General features: G+C 38.4%; 1 protein-coding gene across 6 annotated transcripts in view; it reads left to right on the top strand.

The window, feature by feature from the left end:
• The window catches only part of CLOCK (clock circadian regulator), a 129,615-nt gene extending 108,482 nt beyond the window's left edge, over positions 1-21,133 (top strand). For 5 of the 6 annotated variants that reach the window (XM_032851331.1, XM_032851313.1, XM_032851341.1 and 2 more), the window contains 8 exons: positions 1,393-1,534; positions 7,112-7,212; positions 7,744-7,833; positions 10,159-10,311; positions 11,166-11,375; positions 12,065-12,270; positions 16,492-16,732; positions 19,784-21,133. In XM_032851331.1, coding sequence (XP_032707222.1) covers positions 1,393-1,534; positions 7,112-7,212; positions 7,744-7,833; positions 10,159-10,311; positions 11,166-11,375; positions 12,065-12,270; positions 16,492-16,732; positions 19,784-19,963 — 1,323 coding nt within the window. In that variant the 3' untranslated portion in view covers positions 19,964-21,133. The remainder of the gene's footprint in view (positions 1-1,392; positions 1,535-7,111; positions 7,213-7,743; positions 7,834-10,158; positions 10,312-11,165; positions 11,376-12,064; positions 12,271-16,491; positions 16,733-19,783) is intronic. The other variant, XM_032851349.1, reaches the window with a different exon arrangement.
• The last annotated feature ends 418 nt before the right edge of the window (positions 21,134-21,551 follow it).

A 21,551-nucleotide genomic window follows, 5' to 3' on the forward strand; every position in this document is an offset into this window, starting at 1 on the left:
TAGTGAGGAGTGGCCACAAGGTCAGTAGATGACTGACCATAGCAATGAGAGTTAGTCATATAGTGATAATGTGAAATTCCGGCTGTGAGTTTTGGGGAAAGGAAAGGGAAGCCTTCTGGAAAGAGCAGTAGGAGGACTTTTGTTCCTCTCCAGAGCAGGCTCTGACTGTTATAAGATAGAAAAGAGCCACCACTTAAAAGATCACATTATGTTTATCCATCATCTAGTGATGGACACTTGGGTAGCGTACATCTTTTGGCTATTGTGAATCATTCCACTATGAACATGGGTGTACAAAGACTTGTTTGAGTCTCTGTTTTCAATTCTTTTGAGTGTATACCTAGAAATGGAATTACTGAATCATGTAGTAATTTTATACTTAATTTTTTGAGGAACCGTCATTCTGTTTTCTATAGTAGGTTCACTATTTTATATTCCCACCAGCGGTGTACAAAGGTTCCAATTTATCCTTGTCAGCACTGGGGTTTTTTTGGTTTTAAGTAATATTCATCCTGATGGGTTTGAAGTGGTATATATCTCGTGGCTTTGATATGCATTACCTTAATGATTACTGAAATTGAGATCTTTTCAGTGTGTTTTATTGGCCATTAATATATCTTCTTGGGAGAAATGTCTTTGTAACTTTGTTTTTAAATTTGGATTTTGTTTTTTAAGATTTTATTTATTTATTTGACAGAGAGAGAGATCCCAAGTAGGCAGAGAGGCAGGCAGAGAGAGAGGAAAAGCAGGCTCCCTGCTGAGCAGAGAGCCCAATGCGGGGACCCTGAGATCATGACCTGAGCCGAAGGCAGAGGCTTAACCCACTGAGCCACCCAGGCAACCCCAGATCTAATTTTCTAGATCTGTTGAACTGTAGGGTTCAGCTGTAGGGTTCTTTGTATATTCTGGGTGTTAATCCCTTATCAGATAGTGGTTTGCAAATGTTATCTCCCATCCCATGGGCAGGCTGTCTTTCTATTCTTTTTATAGTGTTTGATGCACTTTTGCTGCCTGTGCTTTCAGTGTCACATCCAAGAAGTCATTGCCCAGTCCAGTGTCATAAAGCTTTTCCCCTTCTAAAAGTTTTATAGTTTTAATTCTTACGCTTAGATTTTTGATCCATTTAACTTAATTTTTGTATGTGGTGTGAGTTAAGAGTCCAGCTTCTTTCTTCTGCATCTGTTTCTGTAGAGAATGAAGCCAAAATTTTCTGGCAATAGAAAAATTTTTATTTCTTTACCTAATATTACACAGGTAAATATTATATAGGTACCTTTGCCTTGTTGTGGGTTAAAACTGATTTTGGGGAAGAAGGGGGTTAACAGGCTGGATTGCTAATTAGGGATCTCTGAACTGAACTACAAGAAAACATATTTTACTCTGTCTCCTTAGAGCCAAGATTCTGGGTCTGATAATCGTATAAACACAGTCAGTCTCAAGGAAGCTTTGGAAAGGTTTGATCACAGCCCAACCCCTTCTGCTTCCTCCCGGAGTTCAAGAAAATCATCTCACACAGCCGTCTCAGACCCTTCCTGTGAGTACCCTAACTTGAAAGCACTCTCTCTCAAGAGAGTGCTTCTTTTTTTTTTTTTTTAAAGATTTTATTTATTTATTTGTCACAGAGAGAAATCACATGTAGGCAGAGAGGCAGGCAGGGTGGTTGGGGGGGAAGCAGGCTCCCCACTGAGCAGACAGCCCGATGCGGGGCTCGATCCCAGGACCCTGAGATCATGACCTGAGCTGAGGCTTAACCTTAAGCAGAGGCTTAACCCACTGAGCCACCCAGGTGCCCCTCAGGAGAGTGCTTCTAAATTGTGTTACTGGTGTCAGCATTTTTCATCAAATGCTACTTTATTTTTTTATATGAAAAGGTTTACTGTAGCACTGCTTACATTAAAAAGTAAGAAACACTCTTTTTAAATTTATTACTTTTTTTAGTTGAAGTATAACGTACAGTGTTATGTTGGCTTCAGGTGTACAATATAATGACTTAATTCTTTACGATGATAAATGCACTCTTAATCTCCTTCACCAATTTAAGAAACAAAACAAGTTAACAAAGAAAAAGACAAAAAGCCAGACTCTTAAATATAGAAAAGAGCATGGTTTGTTGTCAGAGGGGAGGTAGGTGGGAAGATGGGTAAAATGCTACTTCAAAATGATAAATTTATACTTTTCTGAAATATACTAACCTTTCCAATGAGCAAAAGCCATGTTGCTCACGTTGAACAAAGAATTAAGTTTATAAAATAGTGTATAAAATATTTAGGTAGTAGTATTGGTATTGTTAAGTTGCCTTTAATCGTCCCTCAAAAAAACAAAACTGTTTATTCATTTTTTTACTGGTAGAACCAGTCAGTGTTCTTTAAGTTGGCTTTTTAGTTTGTTTTGTTTGTTTTTCTTTTTTTTTTAAAGATTTAATTTATTTATTTGACAGAGAGAGAGACAGAGAGATCACAAGCAGGCAGAGAGGCAGTCAGAGAGAGTGAGAGGGGGAAGCAGGCTCCCTGCTGAGCAGAGAGCCCGATGTGGGGCTTGATCCCAGGACTCTGGGATCATGACCTGAGCCAAAGGCAGAGGCTTAACCCACTGAGCCACCCAGGTGCCCCTGTTTGTTTTGTTTTTTAAGATTTTATTTATTTAGAGAGAGAAAGGGAGTGAGCCAGTGCACGACTTGGGGGGAGGGGTAGAGGGAGATGGAGAAGCAGACTCCCCACTGAGCAGGAAACCTGATGAAAGGCGTGATCCCAGGATCCTGCGATCATGACCTGAGCAGAAGGTAGATGCTTAACCAATTAAGTCACCCAGGCACCTGTTTAAGGTTGCTTTCTGAAAGTTTTTGCTTTTTTTAAAAATTTATTCTGGTACCCTATGTCTTTTAATTAGGACATTTAGCCCATTTACCTTCAGAGTAACTATTGAAAGATGTGGATTTAGTGCCATTGTATTGCCTGTAAAGTTACTGTTACTGTATATTGTCTCTGTTCCTTTCTGGTCCGTGCTTCTTTTGGGCTCTGTATTCGCTTAAAGGATCCTTTTAGACTTTTTTTTGCAAACCTTGTTTAGTGATCACAAATTCTTTTAGTTTCTCTTTGTTCAGGAAGCTTTTTATGTCTCCTGTTTTGAATGACATCCTAGCTGGATAATGTATTCTTGGCTGCATATTTTTTTCATTTAGCACCCCAAATGTATTATGCCAGTCCTTTCTGGTCTGTCAGGTCTCTGGATAGGTCTCCTGCCAGTCTGTTGTTTCTGCCTTTGTAGGTTACAGACCTGTTCGCCACTATAATATGCTCCATTGTACTTTCTGCACCCTCCCCTGGCCATCCTCCTCTTTTGGGATCCCAATTATTCTAATACTGTTGTGTTTTATGGTATCACTTATCTCTTAAATTCTCCCCTTATAATCCAGTAGTTGTTTATCCCTTAGCTTCTTTATACTCCGTTATTTTGTCTTTTGTATCACTCTTTCTCTTCTGCCTCATTTATCCTAGCAGTTAGGGCCTCCATTTTTTATTGCATCTCATTAGTAGACTTTTTAATGTATCGTTATGCATTGTATCTTTATAGTTGTTATTCTGAACTCTAGTTCTGAGCCTTACTTTTCATATCGATTAGGTCACTGGTAGTCAGTACCACCTGTTACTCTCTTTTTTGAGGTGAATGTTTCCATCTTGTCATTCTATCCAAAGAACAGATGAATGAGAGAATAAAATACTAAAGTGGCAACAATGACCCCAGAGAAATATGCACAAATCAGAAAAGACCCAAGACTGAATAAAAAAAAAAAAAATAGTACAATCGGACAGTGAACAGAAAAGAGCAATACACTGTATGCTGTGTGTATTTCGGTCTGTTTATTAGAAAACTAGATCTGGGGGCGCCTGGGTGTCTCAGTGGGTTAAGCCTCTGCCTTCCGCTCAGGTCATGATCTCAGAGTCCTGGGATCGAGCCCTACATCAGGCTCTCTGCTCAGCAGGGAGCCTGCTTTTCCTCTCTGCCTGTCTCTCTGCCTACTTGTGATCTCTCTCTCTTTCTATCAAATAAATGAAATCTTAAAAAAAAAAACCAAACTAGATCTGGAAATTGTAAAGAAAAAAAATATGTACACAAATAAAATTAAGTACAATGAAAGGATAGAATGTAACTGTAAAAATGATAGTTAAAATACAAAAAAAAAAAAGAAAAAGAAGGAATGTAAACAGAACAGAGCAATACGCTATATCCTGAATGTATTTTGGTTTGTTAGAAGAAACTACCTGTCAATATTATAAAGAAAAAAAAAGCATACATGTACAAAAATAAAGTTTTAAATACATTGAAAGGATAGAATGTATCTGTAAAGATGAAAATTAAAGACTTTTACCAAAAAAAAGGAGAAAAAAGAATATGATCAAATAGGTGAAGAGAATAGAACCATACACTAGATTCTGGGTGTGTTTTGGTCTGTTTGTTAAAGGAAACTGCATCCCAAAAGTGTAAAGAAAGAAAAACTTATATACAAAAATAAAATACAATGAGAGGATTGAATGTAAATGTAAAAATGAAAGTTAAAAAGATTTCTAAGAAGTTCATAAAGTAAAAATTGGTTGAAAGAGGAAAGAGGAATTGATTTTCTTAAGTCAAAACCATCAAGTTAATTAAAGGTTTAATGATGCAATCAAAAAAAAAAGGAAAGAGGAAAAAGAATTAATTTTGAAAAATTAAAAATCGTGGGAAGAAGACCATTTATTATATAAACTGTCTTCCCCAGTGCTTGAGTTTTGCAGTTCTCTGTGATCAGTAAACTTGGTCTTGCCGATCTTCTGGGGGAGGGGCCTCTTGCATTGATTCTTAAGTGTCTTTGCCCCAGGTGGAATGGTAACCACCCTTGCCAGGGGCTAGGCTAAGTAATCTGTGCCTGATTGCTCCTTGTGGCTTTTGTTCCCTGAAGGTTTTCCATGCTGCTTTAGAGGATGAGTATGAGGTTGGTTCAGTGCCACACTGCTAAGTGCACCCTCGGGGAAGAGCAGTCAATCACTACAGTCTTCCTTGTTGCTGCTCACCTGGCCTATGACCCAGCATTTCTGTTTCAGTCACATGACCCCATTTTGAGGCTCCAAACCCTGAAGACTTCTGTGGCGCATCCTTATGCCACTTCTGGAGGGGGTGGTCTCGCTGTGGTTCTGCTGTGTCCCGATTTGCAGTATATGGCAACCCCGAGGTGGGAGCGGACTCCTGGGCTCACTGATGATAGCCAGCTTCCCTGCTCTGATGCCTGGAAACTCGACCACGCTCAGGCAATCCCAGTCTTCCTGTGACCCTGGGGATCCTGAGACCACACCATCCCACTTAGTATTCCGTCCTGCTTCCGCCACCTGAGCACCTTTCACGCAGAGACGTCTCTCACCTGAGCAGGCTTCTAAAAGTTCTGATTTTGCACTCCACTGCTGTATCACTTTCCAGGAGCTGGCTTTTGGGGGCTTCCTCCCCCGCAGTTAGTTCATCTTCAGACATATGGCCTCAGCTTCACTTCTCTGCACCTCCTGTCTCGAAGAGAGTGGTCGCTTTGCTCGTTGTAGGGTTGCAGCTGTTCTTTTCTTAGATCTGCAGCTGAGTTCATAGGTGTTCAGGACGAGCTGATAGCTGTCTCGCTGAATTCCTGGGGCCAGACAGAACTAAGGTTTCCTACTCCTCTGCCATTTGGACTAACTCCTGAATGTTATTTTTAATTCTTAATTTTTAATGAAGACTTGCATAATTATCATTGGATTAGTAACCTTCTTTTGTTTAAAGAGTTTAGCAGTTTAATTTCCCAGGGTATTACAACCACGTAAGGAAAAGGAGGTTGTTGGAACCACTGAACACCATAGGTAGAACATTAAAGAGGTGTTAAACATAGAATTTCTTAAATCTTAAGGGAAAAAGTTTTTCCTTTGTAGCTATGTTTCTCTTTTTATACATTTTATTTTACTGTGGTATAAATACTTCAAGTGAGATCTATCCTCTTAAGTTTTCAAGCTTACAGTACATTATTGTTGGCTATAGATACAGTGTTGTAGTGCAGATCTCTAGAGCTTATTCATTGTACTTAATGGCAACGTTACGCCCATTGATTATTAACTCGTTATTTTCCTTATCCCTCCAGTCCTTGTCAGTCACCATTCTACTCCTATTCAGTGAATTTCTCTATTTTAAATACCTCATAGAAGGGAGTCATGCAGTACTTGTCTTTCATTCACTGGCTTTTTCCACATAGCATGATGTCCTCAGGATTGATCCATTTTGTCTTATCTTGCAAAATTTCATTCCTTTTAAAGGTTGAGTAGTATTTCATTGTATATATATTACCACATATTTGTTTTTCCATTCATCTCTCAGTACACATTTTGATTGTTTCCACATCTTGGCTATTAAGAATAGTACGAGATCACTTTGCAGCCATGATGGAGAATAGTGCTGCCGTGAACATAGGAGTGCTAATATCTCTCTGAGATCCTGATTTCAGTTCTTTTGGATAAATAACCCAGAAGTGGAATTGCTGGATCACATGTGGTAGTTCTATTTTTAATTTTTTTTAGAAACTTCCATTACGGTTTCCCACAGTGGCTCTACCATTTCATAACCCCACCAATTTTAAGTGTGGAAGGGTTCCAGTTTCTTTACATTCTCAGCAACACTTCTTGTTTTTTTATAATAGCCATCTTGTCATGGGTGAAGTTATGTCTCATTGTGGTTTTGATTTGCATTTCCCTGATGGTGAGTGACCTTGAACATTTCATATTCTAGCTGGCCATTTGTGTATCTTCTTGAAGAAATGTCTTTTTGTCTGTAGGCCATTTTTAAATGGAATTATTATTATTATTATTATTATTTTTTTTTACTATTGAGCTCTAGGAGTAGTAACCATTTTTAAATATAAAGTTTTCCTATTTTAGATATATTCTTTGTCCTTAAGAAAGAAGTAATTAAAGTGAATCCTCTTATTGTCATAGACTTCACTTCTATGAAATAATTTAGAAAAATAATTGAAAGTTTATTTTTAATTTATCGAATCCATCTTGAGATTTATCTTCGCAAATTATATTTTGTAAAGTACTAACGCTGTTTCATTTTTGTTGACTAACCTCAGCAACACCAACAAAGATCCCAACGGACACAAGCACTCCTCCCAGACCACATTTACCAGCTCATGAAAAGATGGCATCGAGGAGGGCATCATTCAGTAGTCAGGTAAACTTTATCTAGGTAGTACTCATCTGAATAAAGATTTATTATAAGGGGGGGAAATCATGTAAATTTTTAGAAATTCATTAATTCATTACCCCTTTTTATAAAGATCAGAATTGCTGTTGATAAATAATATTTGAGATCTTTCCCTTTTTGTGAAATCATTCTCAGACATACTCCTTTCGATTATTTTCCAGGTAAAACGTTAGATATTTCTTTTACTTAAGGAAAGTTAATAATTTAGAGCCATTTCATATTTAATTTCGAATACCAATCACCTTCAGTTATGTCCATTTAATTTTTATTAAGAGCCCATGCAAGGTAATGTGGCAGATGACTTAGAAGATGAAAGGATAAATAGGGAATGGGCACATCCAGTGTAGAGGGGGCGATATGCATGCCTGTACTCCGCTAAAAATGTTATGAGGCAAATTGTAATTCAGTTATAAAGATACCATGGTGCTATTTCTGGTGGAAGTACTTATGGATGGGAATAGTTGTCACTCCAGTGTTATTTTTTGTTTTGCTTCATAGTCCATAAATTCCCAATCTGTTGGTCAGTCGTTAACACAGCCAGCGATGTCTCAAGCTGCAAATTTACCAATTCCACAAGGCATGTCCCAGGTATTTTTTTGTTTGTTTGTTTCAGTTAAGTATTTTAAAATGATAAATTGTTTTTAAGCTAATAGAAATTTTTAAAAATATATACTTTTTAATGCAGTGACTCTCACCTGTTGGCATTTATAATGTCTGGGGGATATTTCTGATTGTCGGTGATCTGATCGGTGATCTAATTGTGGAGTATCACTGGCCCTTAATAGACAAGGGCCAGGGATGCTAGTTATCTTTCAGGATGCAGGACAGTTTTGTGCAACAAGGAATTATCCTGGTTTATGTGCTATAACACCCCCGCTGGGAGACACTATAGACAGATCTCATATTTCATTGAGCGATAAAGCCAAATACTTTGTCTCTTAATTCTGTGATGTTATTTCCTGTTACTCTGCCTTCTGGGTTTCTATTATTTGCATTTAATAGAAATCCTTTCAGTGTTGACAATGTAATGTTTACCCAAAAGTATAAATAACTTTTGTTAGGATAAAATACAATATTTTAAATATTTCTTAAAGGCATGAGGGAGCTAAGGCACAAAACTCGTAAGTTTTCTCCTACTTACTGTGATCTAATATAAGATAGGGTCTGATGATTGTCAATTCAAAAGACAGAGTTCTGTACTTGTTGAAAGGTAATATTCAGTATCCTCAACACAAACTTTTGAAGATAGAGAAAAAGGCTTTTTGGAGGGCTTTGCTCACTTTTAGATGCAGTTCACTGTAGGAGACTTTTTTTTTTTTTTAGATTTTATTTATTTGAGAGAGCGCACAAGTTGCAGGGAGGAGCAGACTCCCTGCTGAGCAGGGAGCCCAGTGTGTGCTCTATTCCAGGACCGCGGGATCTTGACCTGAGCCATAGGCAGATGCTTAATTGACTGAGCCACCCAGGTGCCCCTGTAGGAGACTATTTTAAGATTAAGACACATTCCCAATAAATTGGAATTCTTTCTGCCATATCCTGTGCTAAATATTCATGGAAATAATTAAATGAGCAGGATACACTTAAGTGATGAATCACTAAGTGTGACTAAATTTCAAGCAGTAGTAAATAGAAGCTGTTTATGACTCAAGTAAAACCATGAAATAAGATTGAAAATCCTGGAAGTAGAATAACTGTTTGCATTCATGTATGCATTTATTCATTCATAATTGCTTAGTCTATAAAAGTCTACATTTCATACTTGTGAACATACAACTGTGAATAGTTTCAGCTGAAAATATGAATAAAAATATGGTTAGTTATCTGTTAGATTTTTATAACCTTCTAATGATGTATACAAAGAGGCCATTCTAGGGATGATAGAATTTAATATGAATAACTCTAGGAGCAGGCTACTTTTTCATTTGTTAAATGATGGAAATTAAGTAACTTGTTCTAGGAAATGATAGAGCCACAGTATGAGCTCTGGTCTTTTTGTTTTTTTGTTGTTGTTATTTATCTTAGAAGAGAGCAAGCACGCATGTTCACAGGCAAGGGAGACGCAGAGGGAGAAAGAGAAAAAGTCTTCGGGTCCTGAAAGAGGAGAGGGAGAAAGAGAAAGTCTCATTCAGACTTTGTGTTGAGTGTGAGCCTGACACAGGGCTCAATCTCAGGACCTGGAGACCTGAACCAAAATCAAGAATTGCAGGCTTGAACAACTGAGCGCTGGTCTTCCAATGCTAGTGTGTACTTGTAATCAGGCGAGATCTGGTCAGAAGTCAGAAGCCATACCAGAAATTTGAAATAGGGATAATAAAAAAATTATTAACAGGGTAACAGGGAATCCTAAGTAATACAGAGATAATGGATGTAGAGAACAGCCACTAACTGTGAGAGGGGGAGTATAGTATGCAAAGAAGGAACAACTTGGAAAACTCCCCCAGGCCTCCTCAACTTTTCTTCCTCCAGGGCCAAGTTGAAATTCAGTTCCCAAAGGGGCTGGTGTGGCTGTAGCCACTGGATGAGAGAGAGGTTCACTGAGGTACCACAGACCAGGGCTGGAGTGTGGGAAGCCGCCTGCTGGGTTACCAGCAGAAATTGCAGGGGAGCTTCCCATAAGAATGCCAATAAGACTTGCCGGAAAGTCAAGGGATACTCCTTTTGCAGTATCCCTCCAGCAGCATCTACGGACATGACTAAGTTTGTGTCTGCTGACAAAGGAGATGTTTATAGGGTCCAGCTCCAGTAGCAGAAAACCAAGCAAAGGTGGGTGAATTAGGAGCTGAGAGATAATACGTTGAAAACTAGTGTAACATTCTTAGCTTGGGATACATACTATTTATTTTTCACGTCACACAATTATGAAGAGTAAGTGATTCTAAAATATGTTACGCTTTTCCCAAACTGGTACTTCAGTTTCAGTTTTCAGCTCAATTAGGAGCCATGCAGCATCTAAAAGACCAATTAGAGCAACGGACACGGATGATAGAGGCAAATATTCATCGACAACAAGAAGAACTAAGAAAAATTCAAGAACAACTTCAAATGGTCCATGGTCAAGGGCTGCAGGTAAAGTTATTATATTTGAATACAAACAAAACATGCCATTCACATTTTGGTTTCTTAGGAAAATTGACTTTTCTTAATTAAAAATGAGAAGCAAGAGATAACATTTCATCAGTTTAGTTCAATAAATACTCATTGGTTACCTACTCAGTATGATGGAATTTACACTCTGATTCATTCCTGAGAGTATTTCCATCAACATCATTGTTTCTCCAGATTAAAGTTCTCTTTTTAGCAATCTAATTTTTAGTAAATTTAAACCCATAATATTGTATTTTGTGTAGATTTCTAGGTACATGTAGGTAGAGTTTATAAATCAATCATCAATCATTATTTTAGTAAACTGGTAGATATAATTCTGGTTAGTCTTATTTGATCAGTAGACAGGGCCACAAAAGTTGTATCTTTCAGAAGAAACTAGGATTTTGGAGAAGGGAAACTAAGTGAAAAAAAGCTACTTCTGTCTGATGCCAGACATTATAAACAATGATTGATGAAAAACTGCCTGTCCATAGATCTTTGAGTAGCACTGAATTGGGGTAATGCTAGCTGGTAGAACAAACAGTGACCAGCATGTAAAATATTCAAACAAGTAGAGGTTTTGAAATTTATCACCCTTTTTCTGACAGTTGGAAACATGATAAGGTTATGGGATGACTGGAAGAATGGATAAGAATTGGTTTTTTTCCAGTAATTGTTTATTGCTAATTGGTCACTGAAAAAGACTTAACCATCCTGTTATTTGCTTTTTAAACTTAATTTGTAGCTTGTTTTTGCTTTCTCTTTTTTAAATTGCTCTCATTCTTCTTTGTTTTTAATCTACAAAGCTCATTTTAATGTAATCTTTATTTTTAAAGATGTTTTTACAACAGTCAACCCCTGGTTTGAGTTTTGGTTCTGTTCAACTTTCTTCTGGAAATTCATCTAACATCCAGCAACTCACACCTATAAATATGCAGGGCCAGGTCGTTCAAACTAACCAGATTCAAAGTGGAATGAATACTGGACACATTGGCACAAGTCAGCATATGATACCGCAGCAGACTTTACAGAGTACATCAAGTCAGGTAATGGATCAAGTGCAATGAGCTCTGGAGTGTTGAGTGATTGAAATGTACACTATTGCAGAAATGAAAATGAAGGTCTATCTGAAATAATTCCATATTTTAGCTTTTAATAGTAATAATTAGAAGTTTAGTTTTGAGGGTGATCATTAAAATATTTTGTGCAAAATTGTTAAGATGTCAATGTTATAAATGCTTTCAGTATTTTGACATTTAAAAATTTTGCAGTTTGTTGAAAATGAACATACAGGCTACTTCTGTATGTTATAAAGGTTTGACTTACAAAAGAGGGTGACCAGGAAACACATTACTATGAAGAATAAGCTGTTACAGTAGTGATAGTTTAATCAGTAATTTAGGAAATTTGATGCAGGTAATTGGTGTACATTAGTGACTGTAAATCCCAAGACTTCAGGTGAAATCTGTCAAGATGTCTAACGTTCGTCACTCACTCTGGGCATTTAACAGAAGTTCTAAAGGTCATAGTTTATATTCTAACAAGATACTGAAGACTAATTCATTCTCAATTACTATAGGTTTTTTTCCTTTGTAGTTAGATTTCTCCCAGAGTAATATGTCCTGCTTCTCCTTTTTTGGTCATGTCAACTATTGTTAGAGTAATGAATAGTAGATGCATATTTCCTAAAAAAAATTTTTCATTTAATTCATCTGTAATATCTTCTATTTTCTAGCAGAGTCAACAGAATGTGTTGAGTGGGCACAGTCAACAAACATCTCTTCCCAGTCAGACACAGAGCACTCTTACAGCCCCACTGTACAACACTATGGTGATCTCACAGCCGGCAGCCGGAAGCATGGTCCAGATCCCATCTAGCATGCCACAGAGCAGTACCCCGAGTGCTGCAGTAACTACATTCACTCAGGACAGACAGATCAGGTAGTTGTCAAAATTCAGTCATTTCAAAGTTGTAAAAATTGATGAATTAAAAAACTGATTTGATTTTTAAAAGTTTGATTTTAGTTTGTAGCCAACTCCCACCAGCATTCTTGAATTAGAACTAAAAATGCAGAGGGGTTCTGGATGGCTCAGTTGTTTAAGTGTCTGCCTTCAGTTCGGGTCATGGGCCATCTCAGTGTCCCGGGTTCAAGTCCCGCATTGTGCTCCCTGCTCAGTGGAGAGTCTGATTCTTCTTCTCCTCCCTTCTCGTGCTCTGTCTCTCTCTTGCAATTCCTCTCTCCTCTCTCTCAAACAAACAAACAAGAAAAAAAACACAAAACAAAAAAAATGCAGAACATGTCCATTGTTTAAGGATTTATAATAAAACAGTAACAATAAATTTTGTTTCCTATCCAAAAATGTTCTACTGAATATTACAGAGTCCAGTATCCATAGCACACTGTTACAGGAGTTTTATGACAGGCTTTGTACGACTCTGAAACTTTCAACATTTTAATACAAATGTTGATGAGTTTTCATGCAGTAACAATGGCTAAGGTTTATACTCCCATGGTTTATGGAATAAAAGTAGCTTACCTTTCTTGAGTTTGTTGAGTACTGTGCTAGGTGCTCAAAATACACTATCTCATTGAATTTTTTTTTTTTTTTTTTTTAAGATGTGGTTAGGTCTTTTATTTCCCAGATAAGAAAAGAGTAAGTTTATAGTAATTTGGTTAGGGGCTTGTAGGGAGTTAAAGGGGTGATGAGTAGTTTCTAAATTTAAGCCTGGGTATCTGATTTCAAAACTCAAGGACTTAAGTTTATAGTACACTAAACTTTTGTAGGCCATTCTAGAAAAACAGCCATTTATGACTTATTTTAGTGAGCAGTCCAAGTAGTTGACATAGAAACAAATATTTTGAAGAAATGCCATTATTTCAAATTATTGGGAAGCTTTCTCTTAACTCTGTGGGATCTCTATGGTCTTAAAACTCCTATTTTAAATACTTTTTAGTTTTTATTTTATTGCAATACAAGTAGGCTCCTGCTTTTATAATACAATTTTGTTGTGTCAAACTATGTAATAGATTTGATTAGAATCCTATTAATTTCCAAAGAGTAAAGAAGCTGTAGGATCCTAGAGGCAGTGAGAGCACAGAGAGCTTATTGCTTCTCTTTGGAACTCAGTTCCTCAAATGAAGTCCAACTTCTCGCTCCGACATTCTAAAAGGAGGTATTATGAATGTGCTCCATAGAAATGTAGAGGATTACTTTTAAAGCCGGAGGAAGACATCATTAATCTAGAATGCCGATGTGCATTTTGGATGATACAATTTAGCAACTGTGGACTTTTTTTTTTTTTTTTAGGTGAAAATACATATTTCAGCAACCGTTGGCATTCTACTTAAGTGAATATGGCACATTCCTTGTCCCAAGAGAATGATCAGACTTAGAAGCCGTCGAGGGTTAAACAAATCAGTATTATTTGTCATGATAAATACTTCTTCCTAGGTCTTTAGAAAAAGGAAGTTAGCAGTTTTATGGGTTGAGGCAAACAGGTGAAGAGAGGAGTGTGGTCAAGGCCAAGCTTCACAGAGGAGGTACTTGGCCTGAGTCTTAAAGAGCTAGACTTTTTCATGTGGCAGGGACTCTCACAAGGGTATTCTAAACAAAGGGAATAGTGTATGTGAAATCACAGAAGTGGAGTTAAGCACTAAGTAGACTAAAGAATGTGTCTTGGTGCCAGAGATGGATGAAGTATTCTCATCACATTCTATCAGTGACCAGTTAGGGCAATTTCTTTTAGGATTAGAGATAAATGAGCATTTAGTACTTCTATGCCCAGGCCACTTTGAAAATGTTACTTTCTCTTTGGGCATCATTCTCCGTATGTCAGTTTTTAAATTATTTTCTACATATCTTTTGCATTAAGTAATACATTCAGCCCTGAAGTATGTAAAATAAGAGTATTTTATTTTCAGGATTTGGTATGGATTTAAAAATGGATTTATTTTGTCTTACAGACCACATAAATAATAAAGTTAATTTCTACTAACTTTAATACCATTATGTACTTGACACGGTGTATAATTGCAGTGATGTCGTGCTCCAGTCACAGTGGAGTCATAGCTCTGTAATGGCCAATGTTAGAAACTAACTTCATCTCACAGAAAAGGCAAATAGAAATACTATTTGGTTCCCTGAACAGGTATCATTTTTTGTTGTTGTCTTATTAAAATAGAAGGAAGGTGGGGAGGGAGCAAATATTAGTGAATTCTAACACAGTGGGTATATGCTACATTGATGAATTTACAAATTGAGGATATTTTTATTCAGTGTTAGAAGGTCATTTAATTTTGAATTATGTTCATAAGGTACAACTTACAGTATAAGTGTCATCTTTAAACCTAATAGAAAGGTCTTTAAAAATCCCTTATGATAGCTTTAAGTTTATTCATGATTAGCAAAGTGAACACATGCCACATATAGCCGATTCCCCAAGTACCTAGAATTTTATAAAAGGAAGATATTTTTTAACAGGTTTAAAACTTTTTCTCATTGTGGTAAAATATACGTGAAATTTACCACATCGGCTATTTGAACATGTACATTTCTTTGGCGTTGAGTACATTTATACTGTTGGGACCATCACTACCATCAATCTCCATAACTTTTTCCTTACTTTTTTTTTCCCTCCAGAACTTTTTTCTTAGTCTCAGACTGAAACTCTGCCCCATTGAACAATAATTCCCCATTCCCCATTCCAGGACCCTCTAGGTCCTGGAAGCCGCCATCCTGCTTTCTGAGCACATAAATCTATGACTCTGACTACTCTAGACACTCTAGATTACAGATGGAATCATACAATATGTGTGTCTTTTGTGACTGGCTTATTTCACTTGGCACAGTGTTCTCAAGGTTTGCCCATGTTGTAGCATGTGTCCGAATGTTATTCCTTTTATTTTTAGATATTTATTTATTCATTCATTTGTTCATTCATTCATTTAGAGAGTGCAAGTGGGGAGGGACAGATGAGAGAGGATCTTAAGCAGGCTGCACATTCAGAGCCCAGTGTGGGTCTTGATCTCAGGACGCTGAGATCATGACCTGAGCCGAAATCAAGTGTCGAATGCTTAACCTCTTGAGCCACCCAGGTGCCCCGATTTTATTCCTTTTTAAGGCTAAATAATATTTCATTGTGTGAATACACCGTGTTTTGTTTACTCACTCATTGATGGACACTTGGGTTGCATCCATCTTTTGGCCATTGTGAATCATGCTGCTGTGAACATGAGTGCACAAGTATCTGAGATCCTGCTTTCAGTTCTTTTTAGGTATATACCCAGAATTGGGATTGCTGGATCGTGGTAATTTTGTATTTAATTTTTTGAGAACAGTCCTACTGTTTTCCTTAGTGGCTGCACTATTTTATTATTCCTACCAACAGTGCATGTTGTAATTTCTCCAGATCTTCACCAGCATTAATTTGTTTGTTTTATAATGGCCATCCTGGTGGGTGTGATTCACATTTCCCTGTGCATCTTTTCATTTGCTTATTCACCATTTGTAGATCTTCTTTAGAAAACCATCTATTCCAGACCTTTGCCCATTTTTTAATCAGATTGGTTATTGTTGAGTTACAGGATTATTTTATATAATCTATATCAGATATCGGATTTGCGGATAATTTCCTCCCACAGAGTAGGAGAAAGAGAAATTGTCTTTCCCTGTGCTGATAGTGTCCTTTGATATACAAAAGTTTTTAATTTTGATGTCTAGTTTATCTTTCGTTGCCTGTGTTTTTAGCATCATATCCAAGAAATCACTGCCCAATCCAGTGTCATGAAACTTACCCTGTTTTTTTCTAAGAGTTTCGTGGTTGTTGCTCTTATGTTTAGTGCTTTAATCCAGTCTGACTTAAATTTTGTATGTGGTGAATGGTGAAGATCCAACTTCATTCTTTTGCATATAGTTGTCCAAAAAATTTATATTTTTGTTTGTGATCATTTCATTGTGCTACATACATTTTTGTTTTACTGGTATTCCCAAAGGCATCTTTAAAAACATGAAACAGGAAACGAACTTGGAACGTACAGCTTTTAAAAACTAAACTGGCAGTATCATTGGGTATTATCTTAGAGGAGTGTTCAGCCCACCACCTTTTATAATATATACCTTACACTTCTGACTCCCCTTCTTCTCTTTCTTTCCTCTTCACAGATTTTCTCAAGGTCAGCAACTTGTGACCAAATTAGTAACTGCTCCCGTAGCTTGTGGGGCGGTCATGGTACCTAGCACAATGCTCATGGGTCAGGTGGTGACCGCCTACCCTACCTTTGCTCCACAACAGCAGCCCCCGCAGACACTGTCAGTCACGCAGCCGCAGCCGAGCTCCCAGGAGCAGCAGCTCGCTTCGGTTCAGCAACCGTCTCAGGCTCCGCCCCCGCAGCAGTACTTACAGGTAATTCCCCCTAGGGGGAGCTCTCTCATTTCCTTCCACAGAGTGAAATTAGGCATTAAAAGAACAAATTTTTTAAGAACTTCTTTTCACCGTAACAGTATCCATTGTTTTTGCACCACACCCAGTGCTCCATGCAATCCGTGCCCTCCCTAAGACCCACCACCTGGTTCCCCCAACCTCCCACCCCCCCGCCCCTTCAAAACAATGAATATTGTTACGCTGAAAAGAAATAAAAAAAATAAAAATAAAATACATTTTCATTAAAAAAAAGTACAAGTTTGCAATGATTGTGGTGACATATATGTTGCTGTTGAGTTATGTAATAGATGGTTTTTCCTTAGTCCTCTTTATGTAGAATCGTGAAAATATACCTTTAGGCAGGATGTACATCCCTGAGTAATTCCTCAATAAAAATAACACTTTTGATAAAAAAACAATTTTGCAAATCATCTGAAAAATCCATAAAAGCTTATTGTAGAAGTTAAATTTCTGGAAGGGCGGAAAGCTTGTCCTCGTTAGCTGTTCTTTCTTCCCTTGTTTGGTCTTTGGAAGACATTTAGCTCTGCCATGGGCATACCCCGTTATCTGAACTACTGGATAGAATGAGTAGCTACTTGCTGTCCACATCAAGGTACTTTATATAGAGCTCTGTCTGGCTGGAGTTTCTGGAAATCAAACCCTGTCTTCCTTTTAGTGGCCCGTCAGACATGCGCTCCTACAGGCCAGGGGCATCAGAAGGGAATTTTGGAAAAATTGGAGGCATTACCTTAAATTATTATGTTGGATTAAATCTTAGAAACGATGTTTTGGTTGTGAGTTAGTGTCAGAGGAGAAATACTGTGGCGGTATACACACACACACGCTCTGAAGTCAGGTTGCCTGGAGACAGTCCCTGCTCTTCCACATGCTGTGTGCCCTTTGGCAGGTTACTTACTAAAATTCAGTGTCTTCATCTATAATATGGAGGTGCTCACACTTCACACCTCGTGGGTAAACAATGCGCGTAAGTCACTGAACACAGAGGCACAGAACTAGCTGTCATTTATGAGCACTGTCTTGGTCAATGGAGTAAACACTCAGATTAGCCAAAAATGCAGACGCATATTTCATCACATATCTCCCGTTATCTCAGTAGACTGGAACTGTCTATCTAAAGGGTAGAGAAGAAAGTTAACCTAGGTTGGGATCCTCAGCTGGGAATTCAGCAGGATACGTTTCTGGACCTCAGCACCCTCCTTGGAGCACACAGTAGCAGGTTTTGACTTCTGGAAATCCAGCTTCTTCGTTCTGGCCTATGGGGAGCAGTTTTGAGTACAGGCTAGCCTAGATTCGTCTGGAGACCAGTCCATGGATGCCAGCCACATAGTGTATCATCAGTTTTAGAGTCATGGAGATGTATGATTATGTATGTATGATGGTATGATTAGAAAATTCAGTATTAGACTGTATACTCAGGCATAAATACATCCTTCCTCTACCACCCTTAGTGTTAACGGTGCAAATAGAGTTCTTGAAGAGAACAGAAAACTAAACCAGGTTAGTTGCCTAAATACCTCTGAGAGTCCTACTGACAGCCCCTTAGACCTGAAGCCTGTACTGTAGCTATTAGTGACTAGGTTAGCTGTTGTTATAAATGAATTAATAACTAGAATTTACAATAAGTTATAAACTGTTTTCTGTAGAAAGTCATACTCAATGACAATTGAGCAAAACCTTAAAAAAGGAGAGAACCTGCCTTAAGATCTCGGTCTCCTAAATCAAGGGCCCTTGAACAAGCACAAGAACAGGCACGCTCTTCTCCCCTGCTTCTGAAAGAAGAATGCCAGAGACATGAGACCCCTAAAGAAGTGAGATCAACAGTATCGTTTAGAAATACACTTCTGTGTAGAGAGTTGATATAAATTGGGCTTCTCTGATTATATAACATCTCGTTCCAAAATACGCCTCTGTTGTAATCCTGTAAAGCTCACAGATATCCTGAGTTTTTTGTTACAAAAGCTTTTCCTAAATAACAGAGAAAGAAGTTTGTCCAGGTCTTTGGCAAAGCTTAAGGTTCCAAGATCTGCCCGTGTGTGTGTGTATACGTGCTTGTGCCCTTTATATGCATTTGCGAAGGTCTCCCATCACAGTCCCGTGTTTGGATTAGGAGCCCTGCGTCAGTCTGTGTTGCCAGTAGCGAGGAAGAAGATTCATTGTAAAAATTCACTTTCTTTGGGCTAATTTTCTTTGTATCACCAGAAATCAGAATCAGGTGAAAGAAACTGGCTCATGGAGATGCGACTTGCCCAAGGTTACGCAGCTGATAAATGGCAGAGCACAGCTCAGATGCAGGGTTTCTGGCGTCACATCCTGGGCCCTTGTTTTTTTTGTTGTTGTTTTGTTTTCTAAACCACACTGCTACATATATAGGACTTAAGTCTCTCACTTTGCCCTCATTTTTGTGGTACTTCTAAATAATAATAATGTTAATATTTAATCTTCATAAAAACCCAGTATGGAGGCACTTTATTTTGTGAATGAAGAAACCGAGGCCCAGAGAAGTAAGTAGTTTGAACAAATCTCACAGTCTCGGGAATGGCTGCGCCGGCTTGAGCCCGGCGGCCCACGCTCTCGGCTCCGGAAGGGCTGCTCTAACCAACTGAAGGAGCCCGCGCTGAAGGCCCTGTCTGACTGCGGAGCATCTGTGTTTCGTGCATTCTCAGCTGCGCTTGCATTTTACTCATTTTACTGTCTGCTTAAAATTGCAGTCTTTAAGGTGTACCAAGGGAAAAAGTACGTGTGGTTGTTCTCAAGACATAGAATGCTTTCTATACCAAAAAATACCTAGCTCAGTTCCCTTAAAAAATAAATTAAAAAAAATTCTTTATTGTCAGAAAGGAAATCTCATAAACATTTTCCAAAATATTATTTTTAAATGAGAAGATAAAAAATGATGTAGATTATGTGGAATTTAAGAATTCTGTCCCTGTCCAGAGTAGAAAACTTGAGTAAATCTTGATGTGGACGGATTAACCGGGTAAAGCAATGCTGCATAATGCACTTGTCTTTTAGACTTCAAGGCTGCTCCACGGGAGTCCTTCCGCTCAGCTCATCCTCTCTGCCGCGTTTCCACTACAGCAGAGCGGTTTCCCTCCGTCGCATCACCAGCAGCACCAGTCTCCGCAGCAGCAGCAACTGCACCGGCACAGGACTGACGGGCTGAGCGACCCTTCCAAGGTTCAGCCGCAGTAGCGCACGCGCCTCCTCCCTGACCTCGGGGGAGGAAGGGGTTGTCCAGAGCAGCTGCTCAGATGATCTGAGGCTACAAGGAAAAGTTCCAGCAGTTTCACAGGATGCAGTGTTGAGTGTTGTAGTTTCTGGGATTGGTTAGCAGGGAAAATGCTGCCTAGAGCTCCAGATGTCCATGCAGTACCAGCCAGCAGGAGAGGATCACGGGGCCATAGCCAGTTCTGACCGTGTTTTCCTCGCCCAGCTATTTTCTCGATGGAAAGAGTGTATTGCCAAATGTTAAGAAGCTCAGCTATGAAACATGACCTCCAGTCAGAAAGGCACTAACAATGTTAGTAACTTTTAGTGGTTCTGTGCCTGTTTCTGTGTTACAGAGGACACACCACTGTCACGTCAGGGGTTGCTTACAATGATGCCATGAAGACAGTCCAGTAGATGCAGTAGGCCCCCTTCCCCATTCCCTCTCCCGTTTTCAGATAATGATTGGATAGTCATTAATTTCAGAATGTTGTGTGGTTCAAATTCTCTATGTATAGATGCTGTAAAAAATTATGTATATGTCTGGATAAAAGGAGAAGAAAGCAAAACATTTTGTAAGCTGCATGAAAGCATTATCTCCTCGTAGGTCTATTTCCTTAGATTGACACCATGTACAAACCAGTACTTTCTCTGTTTCCCCTTTTGTTTACAACACAGTAGTGTTCTACTCACTTTCCGGGGCACAAGGCTTTTTGTTCATACTTTGGCTGTGATGTCACAGTTTGTTCCGTGAGGTATGATGTGCTGCTGGGAATGGATATTTTTTTCCAGGTTAAATTATTGAAGCAACAGGATTTCCAGAAATATCCCTCATTTCATTATTTTTCATGTAGGTTTGAAAATAGGATTTGCACTGCTTTATTTTAGATGGTTGGAAGTTTTGGTCACATATTTTGATACAGTTCATAGTTGGGAATAGTTGTGTAAACGGCTTTCAATAAGCCTGAAAGTCATTTCAAGAATGTTCCAGTTATAGGAGTAAAATTTGCACACAAAAGATTTTAGGCACTTTTTAACATTCTCACTGGTGGGAATTTTAACTTTTAGGATTTGTTGGAATCTTTTTATTATATCCTTCACAATTTCAATGCTTCTTTTAGTCAGAAATGATTCAGGGTTATTTGAGAGAAAAAACCCATAGTGCCTTGATTTTGATTCAGGTGATAACTCACCATCTTGAACTCATTGTCTGGTTTCAGTAGCAGTTTTGAAACCTTAGTACATTTTTAACAGCATGTGGGTGTCAGTGCCATTAAGATTCTCCTCAGTTCCCAGGAAGACGCTTTGGGTCTCTTGGACTGGGGGTACAAGTAACTTGGGGGGGGGGGGTGACATCCTAACACTACCAGAGTCATTGATGTGATCACACAATTACTTCCCTAAATCAACATCTTCCTTTCAAGCTAAACAGTTAAGAATTACCTGTAAGTATTTTCTCAGTATGATGTTGATATTCCTACAAAGAAAAAAGAAGGGGTAGGAATTGGCTTTGCCTTCACTGTAACAATAGAATATTGTAAACTCACATGCTTTCTAAACATGAACTAAGATT

Source organism: Lontra canadensis, unplaced genomic scaffold (assembly GCF_010015895.1).
Source record: "Lontra canadensis isolate GAN:19392208 unplaced genomic scaffold, GSC_riverotter_1.0 scaffold1, whole genome shotgun sequence".
Classification (NCBI taxonomy): Eukaryota; Metazoa; Chordata; class Mammalia; order Carnivora; family Mustelidae; genus Lontra; species Lontra canadensis.